This window comes from Quercus lobata, chromosome 10, assembly GCF_001633185.2.
Source record: "Quercus lobata isolate SW786 chromosome 10, ValleyOak3.0 Primary Assembly, whole genome shotgun sequence".
NCBI classification, from domain to species: domain Eukaryota; kingdom Viridiplantae; phylum Streptophyta; class Magnoliopsida; order Fagales; family Fagaceae; genus Quercus; species Quercus lobata.
In genome coordinates this window covers 25427470-25440845 of record NC_044913.1, presented here as the reverse complement: position 1 = coordinate 25440845, position 13376 = coordinate 25427470, and the positions used below count along the sequence as shown (strand labels likewise).

The following is a 13376-nucleotide window of genomic DNA, read 5'->3' as shown; positions in this document are numbered from 1 at the left end:
CCCAACTACCAAAATGACTCTGATTGATACGCACACAGATATATCTTTTCTTTTCTTTTTGAGAAGCCGCACACAGATATATCTGATTCTGAAGTGAAGTTTGACGAGTTAAAAAGGTCTGTCTTGATACTAGTGGACCCTATATGTGTTGTGTTGTCGTGTGTTTATTTATGACCAGCTTTTAGTATAAAACACGTGTGTCTACACACGTCTAATAAGGTTTAACTTTTCTCTTTTAAAGAAGTAAAAAGAAAGTCTAGAGATAAAAAATAAAATTAAATAAAATAAAAACACTTGACATTTGTTGATGTGGCAAATGTTCTTAGTAAGTAAAAAAATATCAATGGCAAGCTTGCTTTTTCGTTTTTCATTTTTTATTGAAGTGTTTGTTGTATTTTTTTTTTGTGTAGAAAAACATAAAAAGGGGTCTCAAGAGTTCACTGGTTATGTATTACTTAAACTTCTGCATTGTGTTATGGAGTGGGACCACCAGAACACAAATAGGGTTTACCACCTTTTGAATCCACAATTCCTTGAATTGCAAGTGTGAGGTCATAAAGACTTCCTAGTGCTAAACTACCTTTACTAGTGGTTTATTATATGTTTTCTAAGATGTTTTACTTTTCAAGTAATGCTATATACATAAAAATTTGACAACATTTTTCATACTAATTGAGTTGGCAAGTTTTTGTTGGTTTTCATTTGAGCTCGCCATTGATATCATTTTTTTACTTACTACTAACAACTTGCCATATCAACAGATATCAAGTTTTTGTGTCTCTAAACTTTCTTTTCACTTCTCTCAAACAAAATTTTTACTACCATGCAATAGGCCATATCGGCCTATTCTTTATACTAAAGATAGCATTCTAGAAAGTGATGTTTAACTTAAGTTTATGCCATTAATTTTCACTTTTGGACAGTTTTTTTTAAAACCAATTTGGAGAAATTTTATCCAATCTATTATGAGACAATTTATAAATTATTTTATCTTTTTGAATCACATAACTTATTAAATTATTTAAATAAGTCACATGAATCATTAAATATTTAAACGAGTATGTATTGATAATTATTTTAGTAGCCACGTAATAATTTGGAAAAAAAAAAAAATTGATGCTTTAACTTTTCCATTTTACATATTTTGCCATGTGAAGTGCATGACACACTTCTACGAATCGAGCCTTAGAGAAGCTCTCATGGTCTCATGACGTCTTTCTCTCACAACATGTGAGACTCATATAGTCATACATATTATAAAAGAGATGTCTTATACGACCATCTCATAACATAAATTTTCCGAGCTAGCCCTTGACTCTTCTAGATGGAGGAGCTTTGTTTGTTGAACTTGAGAATGAAACCAATAACCTTATGAGCCATTTAGGAAGCCAAAATTTTGGTCAGGGGCTTTTTAGCTTGATATTTTGTTGAACTCTAAGTGATTTCTATTACTTATTACTATTTGCACAATGCATGTAGGAGGATCACTATGACTATAGCCCTTGGGAAATTTACCAAAGACAAAAATGATTTATTTATGACTTCTCGCAAGAGCATCCTAAATTTGGTTCTTTAAAGCAATACTGATGACAATAAACCAAGGTTCATTAAGTCCTTCAAAAATAGAAACCCTAATATTCTGCAAACAGGCTAAGCAATGAGAGGGTTTATATGGTGGTTGCATATTTTGTGTAATTATCAGAAACTTCCTATATTTTCATTATGATTAATGAATTAGTAGCCTCTTCATACCCACGCACTCTTTTTGCTTTTAGTTTTTTTTTTTTTTTTAAATAAAAAATATAATGTTTATTTTTTTTATTTTTTGTTATCATTGCAAAGGATAAAGTTTGTTACAAAACTTGGTTATAACCAAGGATTATATTTCCTATAAAAAAATTTAACATTGCCTCATATTTTAAAAATCTAACTATTAAATTGCATGTTCTTAACACAAATGTCAAATTTCTTGTCAATCTGATGTTATTTATTATTTAATTCATAAACTTATTTTTTATGTATAGTTTTAGACTATAAAAACTAGAAATTTAGAGAATGTGGATTTTTTTTTAGATGGGAGTGTATGGGATATAGTGGAAGTTAAATTTAAAATTTTAATTTACCTTTTGTATTTAATTTATCTTATTAAATCACTAAAAAATTGAATGAACACACGTTTTTAGAGTTTCCTCTGTAGCCATCATTAATTTATACATTCACTCCTTGGCAAACCATTAAACGCCACATATTCTAGTGTAGGTAGGAACATTCGACTAGGGGAGTGGTGCCTTCAACGACTAGGGGAGAAGAGGCATTCCTATCCTATTCGACTCTCTAAAAAGTCCAAAGGCATCTCGTCTTATTCATCTGTGTATGATATGGTAGAAAGCAATATGAACTACTCAAACTAAAACTTGTTACACAAAGAAAATGACTCGTGATAAAGACCGGTCAGGCTTTGAATTTTGATAAGATGTACATGAGCTTTAGCCATATCCCTAAAGCTTAGCAACTTTTGTTGGGTCCACCTGCTGAGTTTGTGCTCTTGGGAATGAAATTACTGTGAGAAAATCTATTATGTATTTAATATATGTATTCACTTTTCATTCCCTCATAAGTGGTAGATATATTTATAAGATGCATGTAATAACTAATAACACATTGTGTATAACGATTAGTTTTGGAGTATAGTTTAAAAGCGGTGTAAACATGGTAGCATGTTACTTAAAATTTCTCTCTATTTTACAATAAAAAACTACTTTTCCTGTTTTAGCTAACCATTTTTTTTTTTCATCCACATAAAATTCTTTGTTACAAACCCTATTTAATATTAATATATATATATATATATTTTATTCTTCTCACTTTTCAAAACACCCATTTTATTTTTTCGCAACACAACAACAATAAATAAATATTTAGGGAATGAATATGGCTACCTAAGATAGGGAGCAACTGTAACTAAAACCTATCTTGGGAGGAAAATAGGTAAGCTAATATGGGTTGGTTTTTGGGCATTTTTGGTTTTGGTTACCCATATTCATCTCTTACCTTATTTTAGGTAATCTACTACCAATACTCTAACATTGTTTGTATTTAGGGACCAAGTAGGTTAATTTTGAAATGTCTTTGGCCTATTTGACATGAGGGGTAGTCACAATATCCCTTCTTATTTTTGTTAATGTACTTTATATATATATATATATATAGAGAGAGAGAGAGAGAGAGAGATTTTGTGAATGTATTCACCATACACATGATACATGAATGTAAAATATCTTTGCTTCTCCATGGAATAAGCCATTTGGCCTATGAAAGACAAAAGAAAATAACTCACTTTTAGAGATACAATTAATCACGCACCCAATTTTACAATTTATTGATTTGTGAGTAGTTGAATTTTCTGCCTTGTGCTACACACCACTTTACGTTGATCACTCACAATCGTACAAATCAATAAGTTGTGAAATTGAGAATAGAAATGATTGTGTCCATAGTTTCGTGCACGCGCACGCGCGCGGCCCCGCGGGGGGGGGGGGGGGGGGGTGGTTGGTTTAATATCTCATTTACCTCATCAACTCATATGCCAAACGAAATCGCTAAGATTGATCAAGTGCACATATCCGCAAGCGCACGCAGGAAAAACTGAGAGAAGGAAATGGAATATCATTTGAAGAAGACAGCAGTAGGTGATAAGCCTCATGCAATTTGTATTCTAACGCCAGCTCAAAGCCACAAACGTCAACCTGGAGGTGTATGTGTCTTTTTGTAGGATTGAGTGGAACCTGTTCACTCGTCTCTCCTTCAAGCTATTAAAGTGATTTGGGAATGGGCTATGTGAGGTGTTGGATTTAGTAGGAGAATACATCCATGAAAGACATTTGGGTTGGCTAGGGAGGAATCTATAAGATTAATTCAATTGTAAGAGCCAAATGTTAGGGGCCAATCAGAAAAGGGCATATTCAGCTCTCTTATACATAATTATCCAAATGTATAAAACCAAAATCTAACTAATTTATTGACTCTATGTGCATTCTTAATTAAAGGCTGAAAGAATTCTATTCTTCCATGCCAACAAAATCCCCTGCAACTTTTTTTTTTTTTGATAGGTGAAAATCCCCTTCAAACTTCCGTGCAAAGATATTAAATCAAGTCAGGAGTACAAGTTGCAGCTACTTTATCACATCAGAGAACCAGAGAGGAAAAACCTCTAGCAGGTTAGTCATCAAAGACAATAAGATACAGCTGAAATAGTGGTCATCGTTCACATTTTTTACCACCAGAAATGCTTTTACAATTTGAAATACATTTGACTTAGAAATAGCTGTCAAGGACATTACTACAATTGTGCTAAATTACGCTCCTCCAATGAAAGGCAGGCTCATGCTAAACAGACCTTGTGAAACCTGTTACTAAGCTTCATAATAAAAGTGATGATTCGACAAAGAGCATGGTAAAAGAACAGGTGGGGAGTATATATAGCCTAGTTTGCTGCACCGGATGGAGTAGTGCAAGTGACATACTGCATGCATATAATATTCAGGCATACCTCCAATCCTTTGGAGCAATTACAGCAAATTTCCATTAAGGGAGAAATGTTAATGAGTACGAGAGTCGCCAGCTCTCTGTCAATGCACGTGAGAAGAAAATTTGCCCATGCAGTGTTGCAAGCCATCCACACAAAATTACCTGCTGGGGAAATGTAACTAGAGAAAAAGAGAAAATGAGATCAAATCAGTTTATTCAACAAAAAGCTTGTTAGCCACAGCTGACAAGGCAGACAGTTTTGATCCAAAAAGATCAAAGGTCAGACAAGAAGCACAATAATGATTCACTGGACATGTGAGAAACTAAAATTGGGACCACAATGGATCACATAACCGGAGATAACTTTTTCTGGACATTAAATACAGAGTGAATGTTCAGGTCCATAAAAGAGAATCCAATTATTTCATTCATGGCCTTGAAGTCTTCCTTCCACTCAAGTTATGAATTCATTAAGAACCAACATACCCCAGACACTCACAATGAATCCCAAAACCTGTTTTTTTAATGGATATGGATCATAGTGTGAACATATGGCCAAGAGGACAAATTAAATTAGTTCATATATGGCCTTGAAGACTTCCTTCTAGTATTAATACACCATGGAAGAAAATATACCCCTAACAGACCGACACTAAGGATGAGAAGTGTGTAAGTGATCTGATAACACTTAATATGATTACCTCAATTGGCGAACGGCAATGACACAACTGTCAACTACTTCTTGAACAGAGCAAATACTTAATATGTCAAGCATCATCATCTTCATCATCTTCCCAATCACTGATGCCATCATCTTCTTCACCACCAGAAGTCATGCATGAAGCTTCCTCCTCACTCTGCAGAAGAGATCAAGTTTAAAAATAATAATAAATAAATAAATCTTATTCTCATGAAATATATTTTTCAGTGGTTACAAAAAACGATATAATAAGCAGTTCTATGGAGCAAGTTGAAGAATCCAACACCAGCCCAACTCTGGTGCAGCACAAGTGCTCAAAGGAATTGAGAATCAACAAGAGTAGAAAAAATTAAATACACCTAGAAATTGAGACCTAGCCTCACTTGGAAATCAGCACCAAGCAAGATAAAACAAAACTGATGCAAGACAAGCCAAAATAATGCAATGCGAAAATTAAAGAACCCAAAAATAAAGATAGAGAACCAAGGCATAATTGGAATCAGCAGTAAGTAAAAGAGATAACCTCTCGGAGTAAACACCTAGGGTTGGCTAGAGACAGCATCAAACAATTGGGATGATTTCAAAATCAATTTTATTCATCAAAACAATTGTCACTTCATAGGTGTACAATACTTTCCTTATATAGACTACTAAACCTTAATTCTAACTGACATGGGAAAACCCTATTCATAATGGACCTGAAAGGTCCCAATTATTGAACTATAGAAATAACCTTGCCTCTAATAAAATACTAATAAAGCTAATTAAATACTAAGGCCTAAAATAAAATACATTTGACCAATAAAAATACAATTGACTTGCAAAATAAAATAGAACTAAATTAAAATAGATACCTCTTAAAGCCTCCCCCATTAAAAAAAAAAAAAAAAAAAAAAAAAAATCTAAGAATCAATACTTAGGGTTGCCTAGAGTTCACACCAAGCTATTCAAGGAAGAAACTCCAACATTAAATTTTATTATTCAAACAAGCTGTAAATAATACCCTAGATTCTTTAAATAAGATTCCAAACTTATTATCCTAGTAAGAAAAGGAAACAATCCCAACTAGCAATATTAATTCTACTAAAAAAGAAGGAAAAGGAAAATAAAATAAAAATGGTAACCAACTACATAAAGTAAATAAAACCTAGAATTTAAATTGATTAGGTCTTAGGCCCAAAAAGTAGTAGGCTCTATTCATAGGGTCACTGGTTGGTCTGTCTTTCTTGTGTCATCCTCCAAAAGTATGCATAATTGGAGATCATTATCTTGTCTGCACCAATCTCCCTCCTCAATGACACACGTCCTCACCATTTTAACCAAAAATAAGAATACCAGCAGTAGTAGGCAGTGTAAAGAAAAATATCTCACTTGGGTGAACTCTGAGAGAGTGCCAATCTGGTTAGGTCCGTTAGCATCCTCAGAGCTCCAGGAATTCCCATCCTCTGCATCTTGAGAAATACCCTGTGGATAAGCAACAAAAAGTTCAGTTGCCCTCAGATGAGACTTTTTAGAAGAAAAAAAACTGATTACAATGTTGTTAAAAATGAGGTCAAGTAACAAAATTTCATATTTAAGCTACTAGTATCAGCATATATTATTAAATCCCAGAAGAATCACAATTTATCAAACCTACTTTGTACATTTTTCTTTTGATATCTATAATTCAAAGTTGTTGCTACTGATTTCTCTAGTAAAAAACCCAACCAAGTTTCCCTTGACTTGTTAGCTTACTTCATTGTTAATAAAGGCTAAATCAAAGATTACAAACTTTAATATCAGGCCAAGTGCATGTTTTTATGATATTGATGGTGTAGGCAAGGGAAAGATCTGGAAACTGATACACCAGCAAGTGAACAATGAATAATGTAACTACATAAATGCAAGCATGCTAAATATTATGGGAAAAATAACTAACATATTTTATCTTAACTAAAAATCACAGAGCCCCCATGAGATGAGAAAGATTATTATTTCTGGTTTTAGAATGCCAAAGCCAACTTCCCACAAGTTCTGTTAAGCATTAATCCCAAATGGTTCACACAACTTTTAACCTTGTATTTATGACTGACCCAAAAGTGATAGGTCGCAGGTTTGAGTTCAAGAATCAACCTCCAAAAAAATTGGGGGTTATTATCTACACTGTGTACGACATTTTTTATCTACACTGTGTACGACATTTTTTAATTTATGACTGACCCAATGACACATGACAGTAGACCTTCATTTATTCAAAAAGTTCATGCATCTCAGGTTTATATATAGCAATTTTACAGGTTAAAATGGAAACTTTTCAACTGGTTAGATCAGTTAAACCTAATGTCAACTTCAAAAATATTCCAATACTATGGGCAAATCATTAATAAACAGTTTCAGGAAAAATGGTCATCTCCAAAATGAATTAACCTCAAAGAAGAAAAATAATTTGACTTTCATTTGAATTCTTCTTGAAATAAATAAAAAATAAAAAAGGCATAAATATCTTATACATTCATATACGCCAAAACAAATAACAAATTAGATCTTACTTTCAGCAATATCACACAGGGTAGAAGATCCAAATCAAGAATAGGTGATTTCAATAACCACGTTAGCTGGTAAAGAAATATGCAAACCCAAGGTTTCACAAATTTCAGCCCAAATAGGAACATATAAGAGCCTTATGGTACAACTTTTATCTACAAGAGAGAAAAAAGGGCGGGGTTTCAATATGAAAAGTATACTTACAATTTCTTTTTTCATTTGCTCTATGGTTCTCTCCAATTCAGATATGTGCTGACTAAGAGCCTGCATAGTTATTTAAAATATGATGTGATATTAAGGACGTGTCCCAGAATCAGAGGTAGCAAATGTTGTATATTTTTATTTAAAAAATGGAGACATAAAAGATAGAACCTCATGTCGTTGCATGGCCACTGAACGCTTTAGTGCCTTTGCCTTTGTCAATAGGTTTCTTGGCCTTATGCTAATGGGCCGCCTATAGTTCTTTCCACGATAGTAAATAAGAGCATATCCTTTAGGGACTCTTTCTATTGCCACTAGTACTCCCCCACTCTCATACTCCAACAACCTTGCTGTGTCTTCAACAAAAGCAAGGGTCTTTTGTTTGGATATTAGTTTCACAAGTTCTCTATGCTTCCAATGCAAGTGCATATTCTCAATGACACCATCAAAAACACCACGAATGCCTGATCCATATGATTTAGACCAATTAGCATTTGAACTCAGGATTTAAAATTCACCAAATAAAATGAGAATTACTAACCAAGAGGTAAATATGCCTTCATTCTTAAACCAACCCTGCGAAACATCACCCGTTCCTCCTCAGTGATTGTTTCCTGATCATGATCAGGACCAGCAGGAAGCATTGATGCTTCAATTTTAGCTAAAAGTTTTTCTGCTCTAAGCTTTTTGGTTTGGGCCTGATAACACAACCAAATACCAAAATTAAACAAATATGAAAACAGAAACATGGAAAATGGCATTTTAATCCTGGAGTTATTAATCAAATGGTGCTACTCAGTTTATATACAGAAACTCTTTAGTTGGGAAATTCAAAGCTGCAATTCATATTCTTTCTCAAGAGATAGACTTTGCATCTTAAAAGTACAAGACAATTAAGTCAATTTGAAAATGTGGATTAGAATGAAGGGACCAGTGGAATATTTTTCCAATTGTTGGCAAACTAAAGTTAAGTGAACATTCTACACAGCCTATTCTATTATCCATCTTTGGTTACTCTAGGAAAGCAAGTGGATTTATTAGGCTCAAGATAATGCCAATACTTTTCAAGCACTTAATTTTCAGAGAGAGAGAGACTTACAATGGCTAATTTATGTTCAATTCGTTTCACAAGCCTAGAAGTCTTAGATTTCGAAGCTTCTTCAATCATCTTCTCACGCTCTTCAGCAGATATTTCTCTTCCCCACCGAGCTTGAGCCTCATAAAACTCAGCCAAAGTACCTGCAAGTGCCTGCTCTTGATCTTCACCTGCTTGAACTACATCCACTGCTTCACACTGAACTTTATCTTCCACAACTTGACTCTGTTTTGCCAAATCCTGTCTTTGAGCCAAAGCAGCAGCTGCACCTGTCGGAAGTGCCTGTTTGTCATCTTCATCCGATTGAACTGCACCCACTGGTCCACACCGCACTTTCTCTTCCACATCTTGGACCCGTTTAGCCAATTCCTGTCTTTCAGCCAAAACAGTAGCTACACTTGTTGGGACAAAATCCTTTCCACGGTACATGACAATGTAATATTTGTTTCTTAGCAGCAAGACACCTCCTGTTAAATTCTGCAAGATAGATGAAACTTTAAAACAGTATGCTTGATGGTTATTGGAGAGGGGAAAAAAATATTCATGGCTGGAGCAGGATCAGCACAAAACACACCTTTAGTTCCTCAGCCATCAGTTTGTTGTTTGTATTCTGGATACCCCGTTTAACAGCAATCTTCACGATTAAACTTTTCTCCCAAAGCTTAATAATAGCAGATGCCAAACCCTGATGGTTTCTATTTCTCCCTTCATAAGATGTTCAGGACAAAATTTAATGTAAAAAATATACAAACTAAACTAAATAAAAGTACTTATAGAAGGTGAACAATACCAAGGGCAAAATGAGAAGGTAGTGATTTTGCAAGTTTCCTAAAATTAGTCATCTCTGCATTGGTCAGTCGTGATCGCATTCCAGTGGGAAGGAGCCTAAAAGGTGTTTTGTAACCAGGAACCTTTTGAGGAAGCACATCAGCATCAACAGGAAGTACTCCTGTACCCCACCACTCAACAAAACGAGGACCTAAACCATCTAGTAGATTGTTGTATTCAGATTCTTCCTCAGTTATGCTCACAGGACTGTCTGGCATTTTCACTGCAGTCTCAATCTTTTCTGGACTTGAACTTTCATCACTGCCGCTTCTTGTCATGGAACTGTCAGCAGAAGAAACATCGGGAACATAAAAAGCATCAGCTTCCCTGTGAACAGGTTGGGATTTTGGAGGCCATTCATAATTACTTCCACGGTACACCACCATAACACTTCCCGACCTCCATATAACCAACCCTCCCGTCCGTCGCTGACCATCACTACAAGCAGTCAGTTACATGTTTCCCATTTATATTCAATTAATAAATAACAAAATAACGAATATTACCAAATGTAAGGATATGAGATAACCAGTAGTGGGTAGAACTATTACTATGAATAAAGGGCCTTGAACTACCCAGAGACAAGTCAAGCTACTCAACGAAGTAAAACATCATAATTTTTGGAACAAATTATATATAAAGATTTACCATTAGGAACTCATCAAATCCTCATCCCCTTTTTAATTTCTCAAACTAGAGCTAGGATTCTAAAAGCTTTGGTGCAATATAAGCACCCCAATTTGTTGTTTTAACATTACAAAAAACACATAATGTTTAAAACAATGGCCATTGAAATAATTATAGGCATAGTTAAACACGTTAAGCTACTAGTCTTAACCAGTACATTTTTAAAGGTCATACAGAGTGCACAAAGATCCCACTTTTAAAGGTTAAGAATTCTATAAATTATCACACAATCACATGACATATTTCACATCATAATTAAAACATACTACATTACATGTATGCTGCAAATTTTGAATGGTTAGATATAATTTGAGCAAAGAAAAGCAATAAACCTCGACAATCTCGTGCGCGGTTTTCATATCATGAGCAAGAACTTCATGGAACTTGAGTCTAACCACCTCCTCCTTCCTCCATTTTGCGTGAATTTTCTCCAAAACCTCCTTGGTAATACCCGCCTTCGGAATGCTAATCCGCTCTCTAATATACATTCCCACCCTCCTCAACCTCCTCAGCTCCTCGTCCTCCATAGTCAGCTCCGCCAACGAAGGCGCCTTCGCTCTCCTCTTCGGCGTCCACGCTCTCTCCTCATCCTCCACCACCTTATCCTCCTCCCCATCTCTCTCCCACGGCAAAACCGACTCGTCGGGACCATTCTCGCTCTCTTCGAATATAAAATCCGGCCGAATCCACTCCCGCCGCAACAAATCCCCCAATTTCTCTTCCCCGGTGGCCGGCGGCGGCAATGCGTCGACTCCATCATCGGTCTCCTCCAATTCTTCGTCCGATACCAGCCCTAGGTTCCGCAACCGGAGCACAATTCTCTCGATGGCGCTGTGTCCTTTAACTTTGTTATCGAAATAGCGAGTCTCGACTCGGTCTTCGACATCGACACCGACACCGACGACGTCGTTTTTGGCGGGGGGAGTGTGAGAGGGCCATTTGTTGAGCCAGGGAGCTGACGTGGATTTGGGTTTGGATGAAGCCTTGGGATTAGGATTAGGATTAGGCTTAGGCTTAGGCTTAGGGGTTGTATTGCTTCTGCTATTGCTATGGCTATTGCCGCTGTGTTGTGTGGTGGTTCGGAGAGAAGAGAAGGGTTTGAGGATGTGAAATGACAGATTTGGGGCTGAGGAGAAGAGAAAGTTCAGAGAGTGAGAGTGGGAGTGGGAGTGGGAGTGGGAGTTGGAGGTCAGTGGGAATGGGTTTCTTCTCATTGGCAATTCTGATATTTTGGCTGTTGTCAATGCCATTTTTGGGTGAGTGTATTATGAGTTTTAAGCTGTTTTGTGGAGTATGAGTATGGTTTTTGATTTTGTTAGTTTCATTTGTTTGGAGGAGAGGAGGAAGAAGAAGTAGTGTCTGACTGTCTGAGAGTGGAGCTTGGGTTTGGGGTTTTGGGAGAGAGGATGATGATATTGATGGATAAGGTTTTCTTGGAAATTTGTGATATTTTCCTTCCTCTTTTTAAAGGTTTGCTGACATGATTAGAAAACCGAAAAAGTCCTTTCAAACTTTTCATTTATCATTTTTTTTTTTTTTTTTTGATGAACTTCATTTATCATTTTACTTCATGTAAATTTTCAAAAATATCAAAAATCAACGCTATGGATCAATTAAGTGTATAAATTTTAAATTTTAATGGTGTAAAATTATGCATAAAAAAATATTTTTATTAGTGGAATGGTAAATAGCAGTTGAATTGAATAAAACTTTACGTGCATGTTAAGAAAATAAAAAACTTGAAATACAATAAATAAATTTTTAAAATTTATATCTAATAAAAATATATACAAAAAGTTTGATGAATTTCTATCTAAAGGGAAACTTTATCCAAATACTATAACACACTATCTCTCACATAGTACACACTTACAAAAAGTAAGGGAAATCATGATTTGAATTCACAATTTTAAAGATAATGTGAAATAAAAGGTACTCTTATTAATTCATAGAAAAAGGTAATGGATATCTTAAGAGCATTTGTTAATGGACTATATTTTGAAAATTTTTATGGGAAAATAAAAAAATAACTAACTTTCTTTTACAATTTTTTATACTTCACATAAAAGTGATATTAAAACTTTCTTAAAATTTTCCATTAACAAATGCCCCAAGGGCACCTATTAACTGAATCCTTAATTTATTTGGTTTCATTATCTAGCACACCATGATTTGTTTCCTAGATCAATAGACACTTTTTCATGTTTCCCATAGAGGTTCAGCTTGGTCCAATGTCCTATGCACTGGATTCAATAGAATGCTGCCATGTGTTCAGGAATTGTCATGTGGCAGAATCTGATTAGGTCCAATGCATTTAAGCCTCTCGCCTCACCGCAAGAGAGACTCATTTCTTATTGTAACTATAAAATTATAAAGAAATAAATTATAAAAACAAATATTTATGCAAAAATTACATAAAAGTTCAAGAGTTTAAACCCATTTAAGTTCCATAAAAATAATAAATAAATAAAAGGTTAAAAATTAGGGGTGTGCACAAAACTAAAAAACCCAAAAACCGCCCGAAACTGACCAAACCGTTGCAAAATTTTCAATTCAATTTCGATTTTCATTTTTAAAAAAACCGAAATTTTTAGTTCGATTTTGGTGGCAAGTTTGAGTGCACCAAACTGGCCGAAACCAAACCTTATCATAATATAATATATTTTATATTAAATATATAATATAAATTTTATAAATATTTGGGCTTTGGGCCTCTGGCCTTTTCAATTTATTTTAAAACATTTGGGCCTAATGAAACTAAATAAATTAACTAACTAGATTAGATTAACTAGTTAAAACATTTGGGCCTATTTA

The 13376-nt window shown here is 34.7% G+C and overlaps 1 protein-coding gene across 1 annotated transcript; it reads right to left on the bottom strand.

Annotated features, from left to right (window-relative positions):
• Positions 1-4143: 4143 nt before the first annotated feature.
• On the bottom strand, positions 4144-12005 carry LOC115963245 (CRM-domain containing factor CFM3, chloroplastic/mitochondrial). The gene is made up of 10 exons (XM_031082186.1): positions 10895-12005; positions 9838-10303; positions 9622-9752; positions 9051-9524; positions 8493-8649; positions 8123-8415; positions 7955-8014; positions 6599-6691; positions 5229-5384; positions 4144-4706 (listed from the first exon to the last, which is right to left on the bottom strand). Exons 1-9 carry the CDS (start codon positions 11810-11812, stop codon positions 5295-5297), a joined length of 2682 nt encoding a protein of 893 aa, XP_030938046.1. The 5' UTR covers positions 11813-12005; the 3' UTR covers positions 4144-4706; positions 5229-5294.
• Between the last annotated feature and the right edge of the window lie 1371 nt (positions 12006-13376).

Coding starts and splice junctions, on each gene's coding strand:
- LOC115963245 (XM_031082186.1), bottom strand. CDS start 11,812: ATGGCATTGACAACAGCCAAAATATCAGAATTGCCAATGAGAAGAAAC. Junction 10,304..10,894: donor CCGCGCACGAGATTGTCGAG/GTTTATTGCTTT, acceptor AGTGATGGTCAG/CGACGGACGGGAGGGTTGGT. Junction 9,525..9,621: donor TGATGGCTGAGGAACTAAAG/GTGTGTTTTGTG, acceptor TCTATCTTGCAG/AATTTAACAGGAGGTGTCTT.